Raw genomic sequence first — 26,778 nt, 5'->3', positions numbered from 1 at the left:
GACATTACATATATGTTATAGGCAATACAGAGTGCCTTTTAATGTTTGCTTGCTTGCAAATTGAAGAAAAATAATCTTCAAAGAGAATCTTCGAAGATTATTGAACATAATCAATGAATGCTGCAAGTCTAATCAGTGTAAACTTAGAACACCTTATTTTCTGAAACTTGTTGCAGGAATCTTGCCTCTGGCATTCATGTGGTCCATTTGATTATTCACCTGTGATTCTATACAAACAGAGGCAGATGGTAGGTGTGTGTATAACTGTGCCAAGCAGGACCTGAATCCTATTGTACACTGCACCCCCATTAGAAGAATGGACACCATCCAACAGTGATACCTTGGAAGGGAACAATCAGGAACACTGATGTAATTCTCACAATCTAATTATAATAGATAGAATTAATAAGTGACTGTATTGCAGAAGAAATTATCCAAAGTTGCTGCTTTGTTGTATGGAGTAAATAGAAATTATCTTAAGAGATTAATCAGACTTCATTATTCTTAATACCAGACACCTATAAAATATGTATAAATTACTAAAGATGCTAATTTGAAACAAACATTTTCTGAACATAAAAGTTATGAACTCTCTAGGTGATCTGAGACACTGATTGAACTTTTCCAAAAGTTAACCAAAACCGCACAGGAGCTCCATTCCTTAGAGGTAATGTTGATTTATTCCCATTACTCACAGAGAGCAGTGGTTTATCTCCCATTGCTGTAAGGGGTATGCTGGCATCTACTGATCAAGGCACCCCTGTTTCTGCTATTCCATCCACCAACAGGTTATCATGGGCTACATTTTCCCATGAGGAAAGAAAACACATCACACTTTTCCACAGCAAAGGAGTGATATGAAGCAATTAATGGAAAAATACATTGGAGATTAGACCCACAAAGCTCAAAGAAACTTTTGAGTTGAATGTGAAGTCAACTGAATGCTTTTTTGCATGATTATTACAATAATAGGGCTCCCAGGAACTACTTCCCGTCTCACTCAGGATGTTTCACAGAAAGAATAAGAATCACCACAACAGTAATTAAATATTTCTATTTATTTTTTCATTAATACAGTATTTCTTTCCCCACAGACAAATTAAAAGGTATTTATTGAAGAGCTATCAAAATAGAGTGCTATAGAATCTCTTGGCTCTTTTGGAAGACAATCTGCTTTAGTATTATTTAGAAACATCACTGACGCCTACAGAATAATAAACTTTTTTCCCCAGCCTAAATATCCATAATGGATCCAAGGCACATAACAGTATTAATTTTGGGAACCAGGTTTAATTGAGTACTCATAACAGAGATATACCACATGAAAAGGTATAAAAATTAATATTTGAAGAGAAAATTAATGATGAGGGCAGATTAGGCTACTGCCAGATGGTGAATTACTCTGTTGATGAAGATCAGAGTTTTGATTTCTTCTGGAAGAAGCTGACAATAGCATTTATACATTCATCAGACAACCACCTCTCTTTCAGCACTTCACACTCTCTGCTGTTGACTGCATGGAGCTTCTCCTTTTCCATACTTCGTAACAGCTGCTTGGACACTGCCAAGGACTGGAGGAGAAAGAGTGGAACATTAGGAAGATAAGTTTTCTATACTTTAATGCTTCAGGAAATAATACAAAACCCCACTGAAATCCTAACCCAACTGCATTAACATCAGATCTCTCAGACTTTAGTCAACCTTTTTGCTGGAAGTATTTCTTGCATTTAATTCCCCAGACTGCTCATAAGGTGAAGGCTCATGGGAAGCAAACCAGCAGTCCCCAAAGTGCTCATAATCAGAGTAGATGGGCAAAAGAAACAAAACCCATTCAAACTGTCTGCTGTGTCAAATGCCACCCACATTATCAGCAGCTGGCACAGCTGCCTCCTCCTGTCCAAGGTAACACAAGACCACCACAGCTCCAGCAGTCTTACAGATCCTAAACTAGGTAGCAGGATTTTGCTGAGTGCAGCAAAAGTTAAAGCCACCCAGTGTCACCTTGAGTACCTAGAGTGCACATACTGTAATAATACTGCAAAACCAGTGGTAAGATTCTTCAATAAAAAATATTGCCAAAGTAAAAACCTAAGAGAAGCCACCCAAGGCACTCACAGAGTGAGAGACACTGCACGGGTGGACTGATCAGTTAATTTGTAAGGATTTTCAACTACTGCATCTCTGTGGACAGTGCACTGTCTTAGATGCAGACAGAGTAGAAGGATCTGTTTCCCAGCAGCAGAGGGAGAGATCTGTGCTTGAAGGAAAATATACTGAGCCTCATTATTTCGATCAAGGACAAAGTGAAACCAAGTGATAGGACAGGTCTGGCAGAAGACTTGGGAACGCTACAGGCTTACAAGGTGGAGAAAAATTAAAAATACTGACATTTTTGGGGAGGCTTGCATAAGCTTCTAATCTTGCCCAAACTTCCTTCTGAAAACTGCTGTCAGGGAAGACTTCAGTCACAAGTCCCTGGGCACAGGCTTCTGCTGCAGTCAGCTTTTTATTGAAAAGCAACATCTCACTTGCCTATATAAAAAAAATAAAGTGTGATTCAACAAGACACAAGACTTGAGTTATCTGACAGGGAAGCTGCATGCTTCCACATCACATTCATTTTACTCTCTTGCTTGTTAATATTTGCCCTCTGAAAAGAACACAGAATAGATGATGATGATAATTATTATTATTATTGCTATTATTAAGGAACCTCCAGATACTATCTACTTCAAAGGCCCTGCTCAAGCAGGGTAGTCAGTCCCATCATCCAGGCCACAATGAAGAGGTTGAGAAAGTTTCACACCCAGAATCAATCCCTGGGCTTCATCACTAGGGACTGGCCTACAGATACTGCTGTTCACTAGGACTGTACATGTCTTTTTGAGCAGAGCTCCAAGGTTGCAATCTGAAATTACCTCATCACAAATGTGTTTGTTCACTTTTGCAGTGACTCCAAGATTTCTAGAACATGTACTGGCAGGCTGTGTCTCACTGAACAGACTACTCTTGGTACTTGGATGTCTATGAAGCACTTGCTCTGCTCTTTATAGATTTAAATCCTGCTCAAAAAAATACATTATATTAATGGATGAAATATCAGATAACTATTTGAAACTACCCAAATTTTTTTCTGTGGGATATCAAAAGAAGCAAAAAATATTTATGTTGTTCTGAGAAAAAAAATAAATTAATTCTGCTGTCTCCTAATTTTTTTTTTCTTAAACTATTATTTAGTTTCCTTATATCTAGAATAGACAGAGAAATTAAGAGTATGGACAAAAGACCACACTTGCCCCCACAGTCAGAGGATACCAACATACAAAGGTCAGATGATCCCACAGGCAGTGCAGACATTCTTACCTTGGCTAGGCCCATCAGTTTTGGAAACAGGTAAGAGGAACATCCTTCTGGGCTCTGCCCAAGTTGACTAAATGGGCTGTGAAACGTAGCCTGGAAAAAAAGAAAAAGAACAAAATAAAGGAAACCTTCCATCCGAACATGGAATTGAAGTATTAGGATTTAACTTTCATTTTAAATCTTCTACTGAGACAGAGTTCACCAAACACATCTGAACTATTACCATAATAGGCTTCAAATACCATCTGGTAACATTGTTTCATCATCTCAATGCACCCCAGAGCTGAATTTGTGTAATTTCATTCCCACATCCAACAACCCTATGGATGAAGTTATATTATTTGACTGCAGCACCTAGAGAAACTAATGTGTATGTACAAAATCTTTACAGAAAGGATGTTCATACACATTTGCCTTAAAAGTTATTAAATACATATTCCAAATAACTTAGGAGGCAAAAAGGATTTTTGCCTTTCTGAAGGCTCACCAAGTTTATTCTTTTCCTGAAAAATTCAAGTCCCTGAATCTTCTTTTGCTAAATTTTAAGCAAATCTAAAAAGAGCCTGTGCCAGAAATGCAGCAAGGAATCTTACAAAATAATACCATAATTGCAAGTTAGAACTGAACAGTGAACATTCTGTTAGAACAGAGAACAATCAACTTTGAGAAGGCTTCAGTAAACTTGAAGGTAATAGGAAAATTGTCACAAAGGATAATCTAAGTGAAAGGCCAGGTTAAATCCTATAGAAATCCTCCAAGAACTGTTGCCAAAGGTTCAAGCAAAAGCTGTCCCAGTGCAGGCAGGAAGATACTAGCAGACTCTAAATAATGAGCTTGCCATGGACTTTAAACACAGATGCACAGAAAGTAATAACTATGTCAGACAATGAGTATGCAACTAATATAAACATGCAGAGATTAAAAAAAAAAAAAAAAAACAAACACAAGGCAAAATTAAGATGCATTTATCAATGATTATATATACAACCAATAAAACGAAGTTCATGTTTGAATTTCAAGCCATTCAAGAAAGAAGGATAATGTTAACAGGACAAAACATTTAATGAGTATTTGGATTAAACTTCAACTAAATCTATACTAACTCATGGCTATAAGGAGATGATATCCCGAGGGCCAGTGACCAGACTTCCAAATAGTCTTAATCAAATGGAGAGGCATGAGTAAGAAGATACTACTGATGGACAAATTCAAGTTCATCAGTAACAACTTGGTATGTAGCATGTGATATACAAAAGGGAAAACTCTTATACTGCATCTTTGCAGTAAGGGATCCAGGTTTTAGATCAGATCACAAGTATGTAAATCAACACAGTGGGATGTCAAATCAGAAATACAGCCTGCAGAATGTGGAGAAGTTCTGCTCCATTTCACATCAGTACGACATGAACTGATGTGTCCAGCTTGTACCACTATGCTTAAAGAGACACAGAGCAAATGGAAGGAGTCCTGAGGAATGTGATTGCAGACCATGAGGAAAAGCTGAACAATTAGCAGCTGTTCAGCTCAAACAAAGGAAAAGACTGAGAAGAGAAGGTAAACCTGAGATGTATCTAATAGGCTACATACACTGATGGCTAAAGTTATTCCAAGGGAGGATGAATATAGACTGTTCTTTAAACTGAGGAACAAGTAAAAATAGTTTCACCCTGTGACAAAAAAAGATCAGATGAGAGGGGTGAAAGAGGAGAAGCCAACATTTTTCTAGTAAAAAAAGAGATCTATGGGCCATGATTGACTGAATAAATCATGCACATTAAAGAAGCGTATGTCAGGAGTGATACAATCACCAGTGATCTGTAATGAATTACTTCAGCCAGTTACTGACTTTCCATTCAATAATAAACTTTTACTCACCCTTCCACACCTAAAAGGGGCCTTACAAATATCATTTCACACCAGCTTAGAAGAGAGGCTCTTAGAAAAGAGCCTCTAAGCTTGATAAGCATAACTACAGCACAGGAAATTCCACGCATGTTAACCACTGGCTGATGCACCCCTGTGCTGGTTAGTATAGGCAGGGATTCCTTGATGTGATATACAAGCACTGCTCTGAAGCGTTCCTTTCTTTCAGATTATCCCAAATCAAACAAGATTTTATGCAAAATAAGACTTTAAGACTGTCTTGGGATGGGCCACATGATGTACTTACCCTGTCAGAAGCATAGACAAGGTCACACAAACCAAGGACAGTTACACAGATTCCAATAGCTGGGCCATTTACCACTGCAATCAGTGGTTTAGGAAAATCAATAAAATGACCCACAAAGTCTCTAGAGAGAAGGGAAAACAGAAGATGCAAGATGTAAAAGACACATCTCAAGTGTTTTTCATCCAATGTAAACAAATTGCAAAACACGTAATTAGACACTTTGTAACAAACCCATGAGCTAGATAGAAACATGTAATGTATGGGTTTTGAGCCTTTCAGAAATGAATTCTGACAAAATAAGAACCATTTGAAACAGCTGCATTTCCTTAGCAACTAAGAATCAAACATGTACATGTCAGCAGATCTTTCCTAGTTCCTGTGATCAAGTTATGGAAGTGTTTTCCTCTTCAGCTCTAGTTGCTGAATACAGCTCACTGACAAGAGCCCTCTGGCTACACATCCATCCCAACTCCACCCATGGGATAGCAATTCCATTCACAGACTCTGTTCTGCAGTTTCCACCAATGGCAAGTGGGAAGTAAGGGAAAAAAAGAAACAGACACTTACGTGAGATGATATCCCTGATCTACTTGGGCTTAGAAAATAAATTCAATTAATGGGTAAATGAAAAAGGCAGAACCAAGATCCCAGAATTAGTGGGCAATTTTGAACAAAATTACACCTGTCTCTGTTCAAAGAACTCTGTCAGTAAAGGTATTTTGACATTTCCTGCTACTGTAGACACTGCTGGATTTCAAAAACCCCACAATTTTTTCATATTCAGTTAAAACAATGCTTTTGTCATTATACTTGTATGTACTTCGGGGACTAAACAAGGAAATCAAGTCTTAAGCATCACTGTACTTAAAAAGATTTCTAATACTAATTTATTTACTTCATACAATTAATACCACTTCCTCCCACGTGATCTTTGTGTTTATGCACATGGTGAGCCCTTAGACACAGTCACCTAAATAGATGAACTGTAGCGTAACTGGGTCTCTGCTGCTGTGTTTTCTAACACTGCCTGCAAATTGCATTTTTCCCATTACAGTAACTTGTGCATATATGAAACCAAGATGTTCTACCTGAGTAATACTGCTCCATCTTCTGCCATCTTCTTCATGTCACCAGGCTGGACATTAGTGAAATTACTCAGATCATTTCCACTACTATAGTAGTCTCCATTTCCTGCAGAGAACACATAGGAGTAAATGCACCAATGGTTTCTGAGTAGGAAAGAGAAGCTTTGATTTATTACATTTACAAAAGAATTTCATCCTGAGTGTCTAATAACATTAGGTAATTAGAGGGATTTTTCTCAAAGTATACACACTATCTTAAAGGACATCTAGGGTTTAAAAGTAAGCTTTGACTGTCAATTGAAAAAAAAAATCAGTAAAAAGCCAAAGAACGTTAACTGTGAAATATTTGATGGGAAAATTAATTTTCTTTTTTTTTTCTCTAACTGTCAGATGTAAAAAATGTTTTATTTCTTTCCCTGCACACTTCCTCAGGGTTTCTTTTCTGTCAATTTGCAACCATTCAAACAATAGATGCAAGAAACTTTTTTTTTTTTAACAGGACAAAGGAAATGTAAGTTGATGCATCTCCCTCCACCACTTTCAAAAACTGATGAAGAAATCAAAAGTAGACAGAATAACCTATTTAATATGTGGTAGAGTTTCACATTTTTTATCATCTATTTAGAAAAAGGCATAGCAGTCTAAGGATGAAACTGACAGCACTGCATGGACATCACCGTACTGGAAGATGGATTCTTCAGTATGAAACAGATAAGCTGGAATTCCGTGTGTAAGTCAGTTTGAGGCACCACCAAAAAAAGCAAGAAGCATTTAAAAGCTGACTGCATGACTCAATTTCCTAAATCACCCTATGTTTCATGAGGACATTCAGAGGATGGGATCTGCTTTACACTGCAGTGCTCTTATTCACTGTGAAAAGGAACAGAAAGGTTTTGCAGAGGTGTTTGCTGTTGACTCACAGCTATGTAATGTGTTAGACTTTCCAGCTTCAGTTGTGTGAATCGCCTTTCTTATCTTTTAAGATAAGTCATTGCTACAGAAAGGAAATCCAGCATCCAGGGAATGGGAACCAGGTGTTGGTAAAGCAGACAGAGAGAATAATTTGCAAGCAATTACCTCAGTGTAAACAGGTTCAAGCCCAAATTCACTCTGGATTCACACTACTCAGCTGCCAGCAAAACTCAAGTTTTGGCTAATTTCCTAAAAAGACCCTTTTCTGTGATGATTTCTGACATTTTTCTAGACAGGCAGCTACTCAAAAGTTAAAAAGCCCTTAGGAGTATTCTATGTCCACCTTCTCAGCTGAGAAAGATGTTTTGATGTAACAGCAAGCTTGCTTAAGAATTTAAAACACCAGCTTGAAGACAATCTGCCAAAACACTTTGGAAAATCTTTGGTCTATAATAGACCACTTAATTTTAGCTTAGTCTAAACACAGGTAGGTATTTCATGTCAGTACTATACCTTGGTATAATATAAAACATACCAGTAATAACTGCTATGGTAGAATCATTTTTTCCAGCTTCTTCAAGTGCTTTGATAATTTCTCTGTACATCTGCATAAAAGGAAAACCAACAAAGTATAAATGTGATGCTGCAAAAGAACATAAAAATGAGACTGACACTGACAACAAGGAACTCAAGAGACAAATTGGCTATAATGCTTTTAAGTACTAAAAAATTAGTCATGCATGGAAAGTTTGGTATTACACATGAAGTACTTCTGACCATAAAGATACATGCTTGCAATACTCAAAACTTGCAGTGCAAACCTAAAGGACAAAACAAGGTCCTTTGGGAAAACAAGCATTGACATGAAAACAGCTAATTTCAATACAGCACTTTAAGTGGACAAAATAACATACTAAAGAATTAGCAGCAGTGGGGTGAAGACCCTGCTCTGGTATCTCTGCAGCTGCCAGTCAGGATGATTGTGATGCTTCCAACAGGACAGACTTACTCATGAGGATAACTGTGGGAAACAGAAGATCACCTACACATACATGCAGCAGTGCTGAGCCAAAGGCTGCACAAATGCTCTGTTATATCCAACAGGGCAGTCAAATCTTGCACCCAAATACAGGCCAGTCTTCCTGCAGTTTGCCATTTTAATTTAATGTAGAAGAAATCAAGAGACACAGAAAAGCCTAATTTTAGCTGAATGATTTTATTTTGTACTGGATATTTATTCCTTAGGTTGTTGTTGGATCCTTCACAAAGTTCAGACCACCATGCTTCAGCCAGTTCTGTTGAACCCATAGTAAAGATTCTTTAAAGATTCAAGTAGCTTGTCCAAAAAGAAAAAAATTATTAATCCTCCCAAGTTCATTTCCTTACCTGATGGTTGATGGCATTTTTCCTATCAGGTCGGTTAAACATTATCTTTGTGATATTGTTTTTGGTAGTAACTATTAATGTTTCATAGCCATCATGTCTGCCCTCTTCTGGAGAAGCCTCTTTCTTCTGGCTAGCAGATTCTGCAGAGACCAGACTTGAGACAAGGTCAGTATATTTCTGTCTGGCATCATCCTGCAACAAAAGAAAAGAAATTAAAACTGGGGAAGAATAAAAATCAAAAGAAAAGTCAGAAGAAAATAACACACAAAAGATTATGAAAAGCTAAAATGGAAATCAGTTACAGTACTAATAAAATGGGTACCTGGGTGGAGGGGGAGGGGAAGGTGACTGCTTCAGGACAAAAGGAAATTAAAATCTCCATTATAATATATTCCAGTTAGGGGGGAGAGGAAGGGAACATGCTGTATTTGAGCACTGCAGAACATGCTTCAAGTCACCTTAAAAGCAACAGCAATAGATTCACAAAATAAAAGTACACAGATGCTGGGATGATGACATTTATTTTGCTGGAAGAGTGCCCCCATCCACGATTAGGATTACCAGAGAGACCTTTGTGATATTCCCAGCATTTACACGTTTCTATGGATCCTTTGTTTCTCCTTTCCAGTCAGACATTTCTCCAACAAAAGTTTTTATTTTAGAATATGTGTTGCTAAAAATAAGAGCACTGAAATGGACCTTATGGCATTTTAAAATTGCTTGAAGACAATAGTTTTCATTTAGCACTAACACGACACACAGAAGCCTAAAGAATCCTGTCTCCCTAGCAGGATGGATTTTTTAAATCCCTAGCGATTTAAAAAAAAAAATTAAGTACTTGGTTGTTACAACTTATTGGCTTGAAATGATAATACACTTTGAACAATTCCATAATCCATTATGAGTAGCACATGGAATTGTCTATCCATTATCCACTCTAACTTGAGGATCTGATTCTTTTCCTTAAGTATTTCTTGACTACTCCTAAAAGCTCCTATCTCAAAAATAACCCTAAAATCCCAAACTGAACAAATGATACAAATGCACCCCAAACAACTCAAAGCAGAACAATACCTTCTATTCATGAAATTATGCAACCGTGTTTTCTTAAAAAAAAAAAAAAAAAGAAAAATACAATCCCCTTCCTCTATATTAAAGAATCTTTTTGACTGAGCTCAGCAGCTATTACTGAGCAGCAAGCTTAATGCAGCACTGACACAGCTGATTTGAAAAGCTTGTTTCCTTCATTTAATAGCAGCTGAGGAAACCATGGCAGCTCTATGCAGTCAGACTTACTAAAGCCTGCGTGAAAAAGGAATGCCTATGTATCTCTGCATCTTTATTCTCCCTGCTTGATTCACTTGACTTCTCTAAAGGTTATGAAAGATACTAAAAATATCAAGATGTATTGAGAAAGAAGGAATGAAGAGAGGATCTCAATATATCATTTTTTCTAGTCTTTTAGTCAACAGCATAAGGAACTGACTTTTTAAAATGGCAAAGTTATGAATATGCTGAATTCAAAGATTCGTGTTTTGTTGTAAGAACTGATAAGATCAATCCATCTTTCTTAAAGAGAAGAGCAGAATGGACTATAATGCAAAAACCCACTATTTTCATCAGAAGTCACCATATAAGATCTCTTACACAGATACAAGCTGGCAGCAATAATGCAGAACTAGGTTCAAACACTAAAAAAAAAATCTCAAAACACTGAAGCAGTGAAGTAATTGAGGAATACAGTAGGAAATATTTTGATGGCTCAAGCAGAGATGCTCAACTGGCATGTAATATTTTTAGTCGTCAGTCATCCATTTAAACACCAGGCACTTCAAGGTAGAGTAATCTACAAAGTATCTACGTGAAATAATGGGTTTTGTCACCTGAGACAAACTGCCAAGAGAGTTCCATGCATCCCACTTGGCTTTCTTGACAAAGTCCAGCATACCTGGTTTTGGGGCATTGCAGGGACCTTCAGTGGCCTGAAAAGAGAGAGAAACAGACTTATTTAAACCTTTCATTAAAGTTCAGATGATTTGGTAGAAAAGATGATGACTGTTCTGAATACTTATCTGATCAGGACACAGAATTCAACACTGAGAGAGAAGGAATACTGATTGGACAATATTCTGACAGGTCACATACCATGAAGTTTTCAGTGTCTGCTATTTCTAATATTGCATTGGGCTTCCAGAAGCACCTAACCAATATGACTGTTTTCCAAAACACCCATGCATGTTAAGTTCTCCTGCCTCAAGAACTGTGGAAATTTTATATTTATAAAGAATGTTAAAGGCTTGTTAACTGTGTGAAGACATCATTGAAGAGGATCTAATAATTTGGATCTTACTTCAAAGTTGGCCCTGCTATGAGCAAGAGTACTGGACCAGCTGAACTGCAAGAGTCTGAGCTATCCTGAAGTATTCTATGATCCATTTTCCTGAAGAAAAATAAACTATTGGAAAGAAATATTTCAAATGGAAGGCAGGAAAAAAAAATTATGAGCTCATTATTATTAATCAATAAAGCTACTGGAACTATCAGCTGTCTTTAAGGGGTTTTTTAATGAGTTACTCATTGCCTTTCTCAACATAACAAGTCACAGCCTGTACTGACCCTGCAGTCAATACTGATCTACAAGTACTTCTCAAAATACCAATACGAGCCCTGCTATGGACATAAAGCTCTTTCTGCAAAGGTCTCCTTTCATGCTATGGTAAAGAATAACCTTCACTCAAACTGTGGAGGAACAGTTCCTTGAATTCAAAATAAACAAACAAAAAAACCCCAAACAAAACCTACAATGATCATACTTAAAAAAAAAAAAAAAAAAAAAAAAAAAAAAAAAAAAGAGAGAGAGAGAGAGAGGAAAAAAACCCCAGAAATCAATTTTCAAATGTCAACACCATTATATTACAGGCCCAGATGACTATAGATACAAGCAATTTAAGAGGAAGCATTCAGCCCACTCTTTTTTTCCTAGGCATAAGCCATTTTGCAAAGCTGAATCAGTATTGTTATATGGAAGACATAACACAATGGATGTAATTTTGCTCTATTTCTTTGAATAAAGGTTTCTACTCAAAGCATGAAAAACAGGTTTGGCTTCCCTCCGAATTTTGGTGTTTTAAGGGGCTGACATTTCAGGAACAAAATTTGAGCACATAAAATGAAGAGCCTGTTAACACACAATACACAGACTGTATTTTAAATAAATTTTACAGATCCATCCCCTCAGGTTATAAATGCTCCTTACCAAACAAAGTAAATCAAGTCAAGCCTACCTGTTTAAACAGGGCATAGAGTTTCAACTTAGTTTCATTCCCAGGATCCTTTTTCAAAAGCTTCAGCTGTTCTTGAGCCTTTTGGAAATCCTTCTGGCTGACCTGCATGGTGGCTGCAGTCATGTGCAGGTGAATCGCTGGAACACAAACAGCTTGTGGTGGCCTGGGAGTAAGTGGGGAAGAAAAATCCCATTACTTGATTTTTGTGAAAGACTAGAGGAGAAACAAATACATTGCTTTTCAAGACATTTAAAGTAAATGTGAAACAACACGTACAACACTAATCAAAACAACAAGAAGAAAGATATTAGAAGTCAGGAGAAAGTTGCTTTAGAAGTCTGCTTTTGCTGTGATATAATTAATCTTTGGAAATCATTAATTTTTATTAATTATTTAAATCTCATCCTCTTGTACTCAGCACCTTGAATAATGCATTCAGTTCTGGGCCCCTCACTACAAGACAGACATTTTGGATCTAGAATGTGTCCAAAGAAGGGAACAAGGCTGGCAAAGGGTCTAGAGCACAAATCCTATGAGGAGCAGCTAAGGAAGCTGGGTTTTTTTAGTCTGGAGAAAAGGATGCTCAGAGGGACCCTTGTGACTCTCTACAAGTGCCTGAAAGGAGGCTGCAGCCAGGTGGGGGGTCAGTCTCTTCTGTAACAAGTAACAACTGACAGGATGAGAGGGAACAGCTTCAAGTTGCACCAGCAGAAGTTCAGATTGGCAAAAAAGGTCTTCCTAATATCCAGATGGGTGGTCAGGAATTGGAAGAGGCTGCCCAGGGAAGTGGTGGAGTCACCATGCCAGGAGATATTTAAAAGATGTGTCTATGTGGCATCTGGGGACATGGTTGAGTGGTGGACTTAGCAGTACTGGGTTAATGGTTGGACTTGATAATCTCAAAGGCCTTTTCCAACCTAAATGGTTCTATGATTAGCAGCTTTTTATGTCCATGAATTAATATGAGTATGGAGCTTGTCTGCTCTTCCTGCTGTTTTCAAGTGCATATGCTTCTTGTTAGAAACATTTAAATTTGAAAGTCTGGTTCTCCTTTCAGGGTAGCACAAGTAAAGACCAATTTTGAAATGTACTCTGGAAAAGAACGGTTAGTAAACCGGCTTGTAGACACTTGAGAAAAAAAAAAAGGGCAGTCAAAATATTCCAGGAGAACAACTTCTCAGCAGAAAGGGGCAGTTCCATCAAAACTTCCCTCAAAAGTAGCAAACCTAACCCAATTCTCTAATACTTCGTAGAAGCAGGTTTACTTCAGTAAAGTTGGGAATCAAAAGCCAAGAAATCTTACAGTTTTGATTTGTGTCAAGAGGGCAAAAGCATGTTGTTCCAGCTTTTTTTTTGTTAAATTGTAATATACATTAAGCATTTTTCCTATCTTTAAAATGTTTGCAGTTTATGTATGAACCTTCCTTCTCTATTCTAATAAAAAGAAAAATGGCCCAACTTTCCCTATTCTCACTTACACACACACCTGTCATGTTAGAACATCATATATGATAGATTTTATAATCAGTCTCATTTGAAAAATTAATGAGTATCTCAAATGAAGACTGATAGAATGCTTAATCTATTTAATGTTAATATTTCAGTTACAGTACAATCATTTAAAAATCATGGAAATTCTGCCTTTTTATACATGCCTAATGAGAATTTAAAAGATGTTCTACTGCCTACCTCAAAAATATCCTCATTGGTCTTATCTCCTAAAGAAAATTTATTTTCTGCTGAAGACCTTAAAGTTGCAGACTGAAAATGTGAAGAATGGGAACTGCTCCCAATTAATTTTATTTCTCTTTCATTTTATGTAGATAGATGATGTCTTGTAAAAATATTTTTAAGCCTTATTGGTTTTATGTCCTATTACAGCCCTTCTTTGTTAATAAAATCTAAGTTCTGGTATTTTGGGGATACCAAGTTTGAATGACAGATATGGAATGAATTTTTTTTTTTTGTTACACAAAAAATTTCTTTCAAAGTGAAAGAATTTCAAAATTTGCTTCAAAATCTTATGCCAGTAGGAAGAAATCTATCCGAACAATACAAAACGGAATAGGTTGTCAGAAAAGGCTGCAAGAACAGAAAGCCCTTTTACTCAAGCTGATCAGCTCTAGGCCTTTATTCAGATAGCAGAACCCAGACAAACATGAGGTAAACAACTCCCACTGTAACAAACATTCAAGCTGGTGTGTTCAGAAGACTCTGCCAGAGTTTAACAAGTTCATGCCTTAAATAGCTGGGAGGTTATTTAGCTAACCTGTGGACTCCACTTCCAGCATCAAAAAAATACCTTCAACAGGAAAAAGTGCATTTAAATGGATAAAGATACAAGCTTTGTAACATTGGATCTCTTTCATTAGTCAGTCCTGGAGTCCCAGAACAATCACTTTCAGTTCCCATTCCCAAACGTGTTTTTAAAGTCATATTTACAGGAAGAAGAAATGTGAATGCAGGAAGAATAGGTATTTCTTTTGGTTTGGCGCTTTTTTCCTTCAATTTTGCTAGCCATCTTTGGAATTACTAGAATGCTACTGTCCCCAAGACGATCTGTGTATCTGCCACAAATTTTCCTGTCAGTCTAGGCAGTGACTGAGGTAGATCCCATGTTTAAAAATGGAGATTTGGGTTTACACCATGTTTGACAATCTGGATTTCATTCCAGCCTGGCTGTGGTCAGTATCATAAAAAGGCTTTAAGAATCTCTTTTATATACAATTTGATAATGATCATAAATTAACAAAAGCTGAAGAGAAGCAGCTAGGGAGAGGAGGATGCCATAGCAGCTGGTCTGAAGGCATGTACACACAGGTATTTTTGGTTAAGGTTGGTTTGGTCTGAGTTTCTTTGCATTTAGCAGGTCACAGTTCTCTTCCTTATTAAGGATGCAAAGCAGACAAGTTAGAAGAGGAAGGGAAAACAATTAAGTGAATGAAAAAAATTTGGCTGGGGAAAACTGGAATGATCCTTCAGTAAGTCCAGGCTCAGAGGAACTTTGCTGTTTGGTTATATTCACTTCTCACTTCTTAGTTAAATGCTTGGGTAAAATTGTTATCTGTCCACTTCAAATACTTCATCTTTCATTCTTCTTTTCCTCCTTACCTACTGATTTGTAATAGGAAATTGTGCAATCAAGGTTTTTATTAAAGTCTGTTTCTAAGAAAAGGCCTTTTATCTTTCATTCGTCCTTGCTGCTTGTAGCTCAATTCTCTGCAGGACATTGATGATCCACCCCATTCCCTCTGCCTTCTGATCTCTACAGACATTTCTTTGTACATCAGAGATGCTCATCAATTCTTGACATGCCAAGGCTAAGCTGATTACTATGATTTCTCTATTAAAATAACAACAAAGGATGAAAACACAAAGAAAAAATTATTTCACAATTAAATCATCTTGGGCAGGACTTCCTTCTTCAGAGGCACACATGAACAGCATAAGAAAGCTCCCTGATCCCAACAGATCACACAGAGTGAGGAGATGACTCGACACCTCTCAGCACACACAGCAGTGCTGCCACCTCTGGCACTGCACAGTGGTGCCATCCCACAGTCCCAAGGACAGAGGAACAGGAGAGGCTGCCGCATACGGTGGGCAACAACTTGCTCCCTCCATCTGCTGCTCCCTTGCTGTGACACTGAGTCCTTCTTAGTCACTGAGCAAATCCATGCCACACTTCAGCAGCCTCACAAGACTTTATGGAAACCACGCAAGGCAGGCAGAGAGCCTGGAACCTGACATACAAGCTTTTAACCCAAGCAGAAAAAGAAGCCTAGGAAAGGCAATCAAAAGCCCCTCTGTATTTCTCTTTCTCATCTACTCACTGCAACAAAGCTAAATCATTTCCTTCACAAAGATTCCTGTATATTGCCTTGCACCCTGTGGCCAATTAGCTGCCACTGCCCCAGTGCTACAAATTACCTTTGCTGTAGCGGCACCCACTGAAGAGTGGTGAGCGCTGGGCAACCTCCCCCAGCTGGGGAAAAAGCCAACTCCCAGCAGAGAGACAGAAGCGAGAGGAGTCACAACTTGGCAGTGCAGTCAGAGTCCATGACAAATGCCTGTGCTCTCCTGCAAGACCAGGCACTGGGGACTTCGCAAGTTGTACACTCTGAAAAAAGAAATAAATCCTGGGCATCACTATCTGAACCTGAAACATCCAGGCTGACAATCATTTTGTATTTATTCCCTCGGTTCAGACCAGGTTTGTTGCCAGTCAGTTGTTCAGGATATCTCGGAGGCTCATCATTCATCCTATTCACCTCTTCACTTAAACGTCTCTTATCCTGATAAATATTCAAATGTCTCTTAAATTTAGGATTGCAATTACACTGAAAGTAATTTCTCACTGTTTATATTATTCACAAAAAGACTGCAAAGCCTGTTAAAGGCAGGCCTCTCACTTCTGTGTAGTTCAATCACTTGCATAAGGACTTTAAAAGAGTTAAAAATGCAAACGTTTTGCAAAATATTGACTGCACACTTTCTGACTTTTAAAGCAACATAGCAGTTTCCTCATAAAGACTGAACAGAAGTCAAAAGATCTCTTTGCACAGGAAACATCAGACACACTCAGCAAAAGAAAGGGATGGATATACCTGAAATCCATCTTCCATTTATTTAGTACAAGTTTTCTTTTAAACATTAGTAGATTCTGGGAAAATAAAGCACATAGAAAAGCAGTTAAAAATCCTATTAGGATTAAAAAGCAGTGGGTGGTGCTAGATACACACAGGTTTAAAACTCCTGACAGAAATGGGAAACACTCATTTTACATTATTTTAAGTAGCTTTAGGGAGACAAGCAAAAAAAGAACAGGAAGTGTTGCTAGACAGAAGCAAGAAGCACATTAAACTGTCACTTGGATGAATCCTGCAACATCTTTTGCCCATTATGTGTAATACTTCAGATCATGTGTACAACATCCCTTCTTTGCCATGATCCCTATCTCAGGGTGCTGTCATTTTTCCCATTGCTCTTTCCACACGTTCCTCATGCAGAACAGCAAAGGGCACAGCAACCACCCCTTGCCATTTCCCACGCACAAAGAGTTTTACAGCATCATAAAGTGCCACTATTTCTGCTCATGTTCTTTCCATCTTAAGAGAAAATTAAGTTAAATACTGGTTTGCTGCTGCTATATGAGTAGGTTTTTTGGGTTTTTTTTAAGTTATGACACAAAGCAATCAATTACCACACACCTCAAGGTGCTCAGTGTTTGGTTATAACCTAAAACAAGCTTCTGATTGCATGCTTCTCCTGAATCCCTGCAAAGAAGAGACAGCACACATTTCCCAGCCCAACCCACACCTGATTTGCAGGTATCAGCCAAACCTCCAATTTTTCTACAAGGTTCAGGAGCCTAAAACATATCCCAAGAGCTTCACCTGCCTCAGCACCAGCAAGTGCTGCTCTTAGAGGCTGCTGTGAAGTCACACAGGAGGAGAGCAATGAAATGAGATCTCCTTGCTCCCTGTCCCTCTGCTGTGGGGACACATCCATCCACACAAGGAATCACACGTGCGCCCTTGCCAAGGTCACTGGGGTGGTCCTTGCCTGCTGATGCCTGGACAGTACCACTCCAACCAGTTTCAGGCTTCATTCCCCTTCTTTCAGCAGCATTTCTCTCACTTTGATCCTCCCTTAAAATTATCCTGATTTTTCTCCCTGCAGCGGAAAAGGGATCTAGAGAAGGAATAGCAACTTTGGATCATCAGTTCAGCTACATGGAGGGGCGCAGGAGCAGAGCTGCTGGGAAAACTTGTCACCACTGGCAATTGTAGCAACTGTTAGGAAATGAGGAGCAAGAAAGGAATAGAAACCTGTATTTAAACTGTAACCATGAGAAAATGAGTGAACCACCTGAAAAAGAAAATTTAACATGACACAGCAACTTCTCTCATTCCACCCGCCCATCAAGCCTTCATATCAGAATCTCTAACAGGATTAAAAAAAAGGCAGTTTAATTACCAAATAATGACAATGAGAAGAGCATTAGCAGTACCATGCTTCCTTGGTAACCAGGAAAATATTTATCATTTTCCATATTCACTTGCAGTATTTTCTGCACATAGTAAATTTAAAATTTTACTTCACTTTATCTTGCTGACAAGAGGAAGCTACTGTCTATGCTGTTAACATAAAAATGATTAGAAAATTTTAATCTGCAGGTTCCCCAAGTTATCATTCATCACGCCATTGGTTATATCCTAGTGAAAATAAACAGATTATAATGTAACATTAAGGACTCATAAATTTTTTACATAGCCTGGGCACTTCTACAGCAATATAAGAGCTTTTCTCATACTGCTTAAAGTGGAGAGGGCTCATTTCTGCCATATCTATCCAGTTATTCTCCCTATACAAGCTACTAGACCTGAGCTGGGAAAAGAAGAGGCACCTGAAAATGCTAAAGCAAACTGAGCATCCTGTGGCATGTTTGGAACACCCACTGCTCCTTTGCTGTTGGGAAAAAAAAAAAAAAAAAAAAAAAAAAAAAAAAAAGACAGCTGTGGAGAGTGTAGACAGTAAATTTACAGATAAATTCTGAGTAGTTTCTTCTAGGTGCAGAAGAAAAGCAAACCTTTCTTTCTTTATGCCATCTTATTACTGGCTGTTCCCAAAGAAATTCAGATCATGGAACTACACACACTTCTCACCATATATTCTTTTCAGACTGGTGTTTTTTTTTCTTTTCTTGCTACTGAATAACTTTGTCATGTGTGCCTATCAAATCAATGATGCCTGCTGCTGTTAGACTTTTAGCTGCAAAGCACTCTTCAAGTTGTATAGACAGGTTTTCTTACAAATAGGAGTTGTGTAGTAGGCAGTGACATTATAATATTAAAAGAAACCTCAGCTTGACAATTTTTACACTAATAAAGGCAAAATCCTTCAGGTTTTTATTTCTAGCTCTGTCCTTTCAAGTTTCTTCTCTTATACTGGGAAATGTGGAGTAAGGAAGGAGGTGACGAGTGGCTGCACAGTACTCCAGCTGGAGTTAAACTACAACAGTCCTTTTTGATGCCCAATGTGGGGCACAAAAGGCTGAGATAACAACAGATCTGACCAGAGCATGTTAGAACAAATTTGTTAAAAGCATTTAATAAATTAGTTTAATAGCTGCTGGTTACAATGCTGTTCTGTTTGCTCAGAGTTCCTGCATGTTGCTCACAGTCCCTCTTCCATCCATGGGGTCTTATCAGCATCAAAGTTATTCTCTGGCAGTCAATGTATTTGGTTCATTTGGGGAGATATCAAGTTTTATTAACCATGGCAACTCCATGAACAAGTTGATGACTCAGTAGACAGAACTCCAGCCTTCCTAAAAAAAATCCCCAAGATGTAGGGAAACAACTATCCCTTTCTGTTCCACCAGCACAGTCCCTGGCAGTGCCCCACTTTACCACAGTGGAGTAACTAAAATTTATTGCTATTAGGCAATAAGAATGTTTCTAGTGTTCTCATATTTCCAGAGTATCTAACTGGTAGAAAACATTCAAATACTCTATAAACAATTTACTTACTGCTACTTTAACAAAGAGAAAGAAATGAAAGTCAAATTATTTTCCCCTTACATTAGAATGTTTCAAGAGTTGTTCTAAACAGAAGTTTGGTGTATAAATCCTTATTAGCTTTTACTGTTTTACACTCCTACACTGTTTTGACATATAAAAACTAGAGGATAATTATGTGTCTGTTGGCAAATTGAAGTGCTGAATCACTATTGTTTAGTGCAAGTGGCCCAGCTGTGCTTGATAGTTTCCTTTTCAATATTAAAGAATAGCAAAGAATGAAGGCTTTAGATTGCCATTCACTGAGATACAAAATGGTCTGATCTTCCTGCTCTGTATACACACACAGTTTTATTTTATTTATGCTCTCATCACAGCTGCTGGGAGGGACACTAGGATCATCTCCTGAAATCTCCACATGAACTCTCCTTCCAGCAGACTTAAGTTGACTGGACATGGCGAATGACTAAATCATGATGGAACCTCCTGAACACGCTCAGTCCATGTAATACATCTCTAAACCAGGAAGATTTATAGACAGATATCCTCTGAAACACAGTTCAAAGTTAAAAATAAGAACATTAGCATAAAAACTATAGAGCTGCAATACTCATACATGTGACATTTGCTGGGAATCACTGAGAGTTTATTGCAGCATTTGGAGAGCAGCAAACTCAAACACACTCCTTACACATCCTTATCCAAGGTGACTTAACAAAAAGTTATGGGCAAATACTCGAAATCATTTTGCTGCTAATGGAGAAAGGAAAAAGCCATTTTGATTTGGCTTGCAGGGACAAATCTTGCTGGCCGCAGGGAAAGCAAGAAAACACACACTTTAATATATAATGGCTTATGGCCAACATAGGTAGGTTTCTTGACAAGGATACAACCAGCTCCTGCAGCTCCCACCCACATCAGAACACCCACTGACACTCCTCATAGTGCAGCTGAATCAGTGAAAGGAAACAAAAATTTTGTCTGAGGCTTACTTTCTCTCCTGAATCCATGACACCCAGATACAATAAGAGTGGACAAAAAGAATAGTGAACCGAACAGTAACAAAGCAGTATTTGCCAATGGCTTATCCCGCCCAAATCTAGATCTCTTTCAGACAGCTTAGAATTAAACACTTTAGGTCTAAACACAAAGTAGCACACTGCTCTTGGTTTTGTCAGTATTTCCAGCATTCAGAATCAAACAGACCAACAGCTCACCTTTAAAGACCTGGGGCAATTTACTCAACAAAAATCTCATAATTTGAAATGGAAATTACACACATCCCAAGGGATTACACACATCATGTCTTACTAAGACAATGCAAAAAGCTTAAATTATAGCATTTGGAAGGCTGCAGCTAAAGCAGCAGCTCCCAAGACAGAGGTCAGAGGACTGTGTTGAATTGTGCCAGTTATGACTGGGGATGCAACACAAGCAGAGTCAAAAGGGCTTCTGCTGTCATTGCAGAGATCATGAAGAATTATTGATCTGGGAAAGAGGTGGACAACCCATATAACTTGGAAGTTCTTCCTCTGAATAAAAGTGTGTTTCATCTGACATCATACCGGCAATTAAGAATATCAACACAAAAAACCAAACAGATTCTTTTGTTGCAGAAACAGGCTGACTACACTGGCATGTTTGAAGCATTTAGCATTTTACAAGCATGAGCATCATGGTATGAAATGACAGCGTATTTGAAATTAAAAAATTACCCTGTTTAATGGTTAGCTTCTAAGGTCCAAATTATTCAAGAATTATTGGCTATTCTATCAGCTACATACCTCTTACACCTCTTCTACCAGAAAAAGTGTTATTAGAACACCTCACCAGAAAAACAGTAGCCACTCTTCTGGAGGCCCAAAGAATCACCAAAGAATCCATACAACAAAATACTTCTAATCCACAATACATAATTTTTATTCACAATTAAGAATGGAATCTCTTCTACTCAACACTGGTGAGGCCACACCTGGATTACTGCATCCAGTCCTAAATTCCACAGTACAAGAGACATGGTCATACTGGAAAGAGACCAGAAAAGAACAACGTAGATGGAGCATCTCACATATGAAGAGAGTCCTAGAGAACTGGGATTGTTCAGAAAGTTGTTCCACGACAATCCATCCTCAGGACTTCCAGACAGCTTGGCTTGATATTAGCTAGGAACTGTGAAATCCAGCTCAATTACAAACAGCTTGTTGCTCTGGATTACATTTTGTTGATTTTAACTGCTGTGTGTATATCCATTCAAAACAGTTTAAGAGTATGCTTAAATAACGACAGAAGTTTACCAAGACACTTTTCTGGAAAACTATCCCATCATCTCACCACTACCTTGTGTCTTTTAAGTTGTACTGCTAAGCCAGCATGAGCAAACAAGACGTAGTAGCCCCTGCAATTAACATGAGCATTTGCAGAGAAAGCCTCCCGTTAAGAGATTTAGTTGTTCATTCCTTTGACTAATATTCAATTCCAATATTCAAAACACAGTGGATTAGTTTATTCCAATTCCTATGTTTCAGAATCCTGTCCCTTAAAGAAAAAGAGAAATTCAAGTTCTTTTGGTGGTATGAAGAACTTTTCTGAGATACTTTGAAAGTTACCTTACAAATGCTAGGGGAAGCTGATTTTATCAGTATTTTGCAAAAACTTACTGTAAAAGTCAAATGGCACAAGGTTTCAAGAAAGGAAAGAAGGTGCTTTCTTTAATATATAGAACAAACAAAAAAATTACTACTTAAAAGGTAAGGAAAGTATGATGAGCTCTCTAAACTTCCTATTGACTTGCACCAAGACAGAAAAGACTAAGCTTAGGGAAAAAAACAGGTTTAAAATCAAGGCAGATAGGTGCTCTGCTTGCTTTTCTGGAGGCTTTTCAAGGGTCAGTGATATAACTTAGATCATAAACACCAACTAGAACTACAGATCTGACCTACCAAAGGGAAGTTTGCAGAGATAAGCATGGTTATCTTGAGCAGGAGGAGCAGAGCAGAGTACCTGAGCACTACTGAATCCAGCACAAAACAAAGAGAGCTGATAAATGGAAATCTGCCACAGAAAAAGGTGTTGCTTGATAGGGAATAGCAAAGAGCTGAGCAAGGTGCATTAGTTTCCCTCCTGATCTCAGTGAGGTGTAGGCAGCAGATGTCCTGCAACCTTCTGAACATCTGCCTGCCAATTTCCCGCCCCCGCCCTCCCCCCCCCCAGCAGTTGAATGGGAATGCATCTTGGCTCGCTGACACGGGAATGTGTCAATATACAAAGGTTGTGTCTTATCCAGAGTACAAAACACAGATCCTACATCAGGGAGGCCATGTGGAGTATGTTTTTTACTCCCTGATGCTGTCTTACACAGGCTCTTTCATTCTGGTTTCTGACTCTGAAAGCTGTGCCTCTTTGGTGCTGTATTTCAGGCTGCACTAATGCACCTTGCAGACTCTGAGGCCAATTAGGTCCTCATGGCCAAACCTGGAAAAAAGAAACAGAAGGGAAAAGGGGACACCACCAGACTTACTGGTCACCTCCAGGACAGCGTAGCCTCAAAGAGCTTTTCCATAAGGCAAGGCTTACATGTCCACAGTTGTCCTAAATGCAGGAAACCTTATTGCATGTCTGTAGCAGTGGAAACATGTATTTAAGTGCTCCTCACATATTAAAAACAAGCCAACAAAAACCTGTGATGCAGGTGATACATCATTAACAGCAATCAAGAAGTCTTTTCAGAGAATGGCCTGGAATACTGAACTGCTTCAAATCTAATCAAAGGAGGTCCCTGAGCACAGTCTTTTGATGAAGCAAGAAATAATCTCTCAGCTGCAAAAAATCAGTTCTTCCTCTGGCCTCAGTGGAGCAACTCCCTCACAAAAGCACAGTTTGATGGCAAAGCAAAACCTCTGGGCCTTAAAGACCCATGACTTTACATCTGAGTGGCTTAGTGGGAGGCAAGGCAGAAAACAGCCATAGCTCTTTTCTGTGGCTCTATAGGTCTGCAGTCAGAGAGAGGTAAAGAAAAAGATGGAAGGGTTAAAATGTCCTCCTTTGCCTTAAATCTCTTAAAGGGTGCTTGATATAATGACCAACAAATGCAACTGCACTACCAAGCAAAGAGTAAGCAATTCAGGGAGCAGGATCAATTAACTCCCAGCTAAAAGCCTGCAGACACTGAATAAGGACTGTTGTGTATTGTGCTGGAACACCTGAGCTCTTGCCATGTGGGTGGGCTGTAAACATCCAGATGTTTTGTGTCATGAGATGATGAGGGGATGCCAAGAGAGATTTGGAATGCTGCTCAAGAGACAGATGGAAGTGAACTTGAACTCTTAAGACTGCTGCTTCCCAAGCTGAAAACCAGATACTGCAATAGAGATTTACTGTGAGCAGGAAGTACTCCAGGCACAGGGAGAGACCAACAAGACCTTGCTACAGAAGCAAGGAGAAGCCAACAGTGTAAGAGAAAATTAACTGGCTTTCAATTCACTTTACTTAAAGACCAGCATTTAATACTGCTCCCATGAAAAAGCCTTTTCTGAGAAATAAAAAAGCAGCTCATGGGAAATTGGTCTTTGACAAGATCGGACCTCCTTTAAAGTTTCTGAAATTCCTGTCCCAAGGAACACACTAGGAAGTTTGGATGTGCCTATGTTACTGTCTTGGTTTGACCAGGAGAGTGCTCTTGGAGAAAGTCTCTGAACTCCTGCTAGTTTCGATCACCCAGGTTGTGCTTGGCTCATACAAGCCAGATCCCTTCTGGACTACATAAAACTGGGAGGTGTCCTCCAGCCACTGACAGGCATTCAGCACTGGGATCAGACTGTAACTGGCCCAAAGGAAACCCCCCAAACAAGGATAACACAGATGGAAGTTTCCCAGCAGCAAGCCCTTGGTGCCCAGTCGTCTGACCTGCCCTAAGTGCAGGGATGTCTTCACAGCAGTGCTGTTTTGAGGCCTCCAACCTGAAAGATCTGAATGCAAAGAATGTCAAATGCATTAAGACTCTTCTGAATGTGCATTTGTCAGCATCCACCCCTCCTCAGATGAATTTAAACTTGAACTATTGTATTTTGCAACAGGGCAGGACAAGAAGAGCCTCTGGAACTCATAATTCCATGTCTGAAAAAATTATGAATGTCTTGCTTAGAAAAACAAACAAACCAAACAAAGTAAGAGCAACTCTTGCATTTTGCCTTTATATTTGTACAATTCTTTCTTTTTCAGTGCTCTGAGGATATGACTCCTTTTTCCAAGTTTAGACTGCAAAAAATGCTTCCTAAATTCCTAATGTTGCCAGTGTCTTTGATAAAATTCTGCTTTCATACTGCTAATACAGAAAATAAAGCTCACCTTTCTGGTGCTCCAGCATTAGAAAAATTGCACTATTTTTATTATATCTGATTAAATACCAAAAACATGAACCCATTATTAATACTGATGTATGAACTGCTGTCTCACACAGAAACTTGCCATTTCAAATACATCTGACTCCACCAGCCTAATGATGATCAGCAGGCCAGTCTTTTATGTGTTTTCTGAATTTAGAACTGCTTTCCCTCACTCTTATTGTAACAACTTAGCTAAATTAAATTAATAATATTTAGCTGAGAAAGCTTCCTAGAGAGTTTTTTTTTTTAAATGAAGGCAGAAGTCACACAATTCTCTTTGTTCCTCCCTCTATCATATGATGTTCATGTACTTACTTCAAATAATTCCTTACAAAGCTTTGGGTGAAAAACATTACAATATAATGCATAAATGTCTTCTGGTTAAGATACATTCATGCCTAACAGACATTCTTGGATACTTGATTAAAAGCATTTCACTTATGACAGTGTGCATTGTAACAGTCAAATCTGAATGTCATTACCAACCAGAGTATCACACATCTTCAAATCTATTGGTATGACAATATCTGCTTAACTATTCTATTTAGGAACTTGTTTGCCAAGTATACTTAACACCTTGCTTTTTCTTGAGTATTAAGCTGTTTTTGATTAGAAGAGGAAATTCTATGACTTGGCATACTTTGTGATTCTTATTCATATACAAGCAACTTTATAGTGGAATTCCCAATTTAGCCATTTTCAATAACAATGTATCTCACACAATTCCAAGTGTAATTGCAACTGAAGCCATCCCTTCTGCTTTCCACTGCCCAGCTAACCCTGAAGCTGCACAGCTGCTGCAGCACACGCTCCTCCTGCACATGACATTTCACCTGGAAACAGCTTAGAGGCAATACGTAATGAATGGAGGTGTAAAAGTTACCGCATGGTTATTTGGAAAGCCAGAACAGTCTCAGCAAGAAGCCCCAATTAGGCGGACACACAATTAAACTTGGTTTTGTCAAGGCCAGGCTGGAGGGGGTTCTGAGTAACCCGTTCAGTGAAAGGTGTCCCAGCTCCTGGCAGGAGAGCTGGAATTAGGTGAACTTTAAGGTCCCTTCTAACCCGAACCACTTATAATTACATGATCTATGGGACCGGTAAAATAAAATACAGAAAACAAGAAAAGGCCCAAACACACACACTCTTTTACACCTTTCAGCATAGTTTTGGATACCTCACCCTCAGCCTAACCAACATTTTTTCTGGTGGTGAAACATTCGCCTCAAGAAGGCATCGAACACAGGTTTGTTTCCCACTCCCACGCTGTGTTCAAACACCTCAGGGTGGTCGGTACGGCCGGAGGGGCCCCGATTTTATCAGAGAGCGGCCTTGCCCCTGTCTGGGATGGGAGCGGCGCGGGGCACAAGGCCGGGCCATCCAGGGAAAGCAGCCCGGCTCATCCAGGGAAGGAAGGGCAGCCCGGCCCATCCAGCGGCACGGGCAGGGCACGGCTCTGCCCGCCGGGACCCCGGGAGCAGCGGGGGCTGCCCGGCCCTGGCACAGCCACCCCGCTCCGTGAGGGGCCCCGCAGCGCTCGGCACTCACCTCGTCCCGCAGGGCGGCCGCCAGCACAGCCTCCGGACGAAGGTCAGGGCCGGGGCCGCCATAACCAGGGGAAGGGAAGGCGGGCGGGGGAGGAGACGGCAGCGCCCTCACAGCCGCCAGCCCCGCCCC

General features: G+C 39.1%; 1 protein-coding gene across 3 annotated transcripts; it reads right to left on the bottom strand.

The window, feature by feature from the left end:
• Window positions 1-1,039: 1,039 nt before the first annotated feature.
• On the bottom strand, window positions 1,040-26,778 carry ECI2 (enoyl-CoA delta isomerase 2). Of its 3 annotated transcripts, XM_083857149.1 has the most exons (12): window positions 26,650-26,735; window positions 16,805-16,860; window positions 16,128-16,317; window positions 12,198-12,360; window positions 10,797-10,895; window positions 8,914-9,105; window positions 8,063-8,132; window positions 6,619-6,721; window positions 5,531-5,651; window positions 3,364-3,453; window positions 2,389-2,532; window positions 1,040-1,571 (listed from the first exon to the last, which is right to left on the bottom strand). In XM_083857149.1, the coding sequence occupies exons 4-12, from the start codon at window positions 12,318-12,320 to the stop codon at window positions 1,416-1,418; spliced, it is 1,098 nt and encodes a 365-aa protein (XP_083713275.1). In that variant the 5' UTR covers window positions 12,321-12,360; window positions 16,128-16,317; window positions 16,805-16,860; window positions 26,650-26,735; the 3' UTR covers window positions 1,040-1,415. The 3 variants fall into 3 exon arrangements, with proteins under 3 accessions (XP_083713275.1, XP_083713274.1, XP_083713273.1); XM_083857148.1 differs by lacking the exon at window positions 16,805-16,860 and having other exon boundaries at window positions 26,650-26,763; XM_083857147.1 differs by lacking the exons at window positions 16,128-16,317; window positions 16,805-16,860 and having other exon boundaries at window positions 26,650-26,778.

Source organism: Zosterops lateralis (assembly GCF_965231275.1).
Source record: "Zosterops lateralis genome assembly, chromosome: 1".
NCBI classification, from domain to species: Eukaryota; Metazoa; Chordata; class Aves; order Passeriformes; family Zosteropidae; genus Zosterops; species Zosterops lateralis.
Note: the sequence above shows the minus strand (reverse complement) of the source record. Positions and strands in the feature narration are given on the sequence as shown.

Bases quoted from the DNA above. Each gene is read 5' to 3' on its own strand.
- ECI2 (XM_083857147.1), bottom strand. From the start codon at position 26,711: ATGGCGGCCCCGGCCCTGACCTTCGTCCGGAGGCTGTGCTGGCGGCCG. The intron at 12,361-26,649 runs GTGAGTGCCGAG...ACTTACTCCCAG, and splicing joins CGGCCGCCCTGCGGGACGAG to GCCACCACAAGCTGTTTGTG. The intron at 1,572-2,388 runs GTCAGTATTTTT...TTTCTCCTCCAG, and splicing joins ATGCAAGCCTCCCCAAAAAT to TCCTTGGCAGTGTCCAAGCA.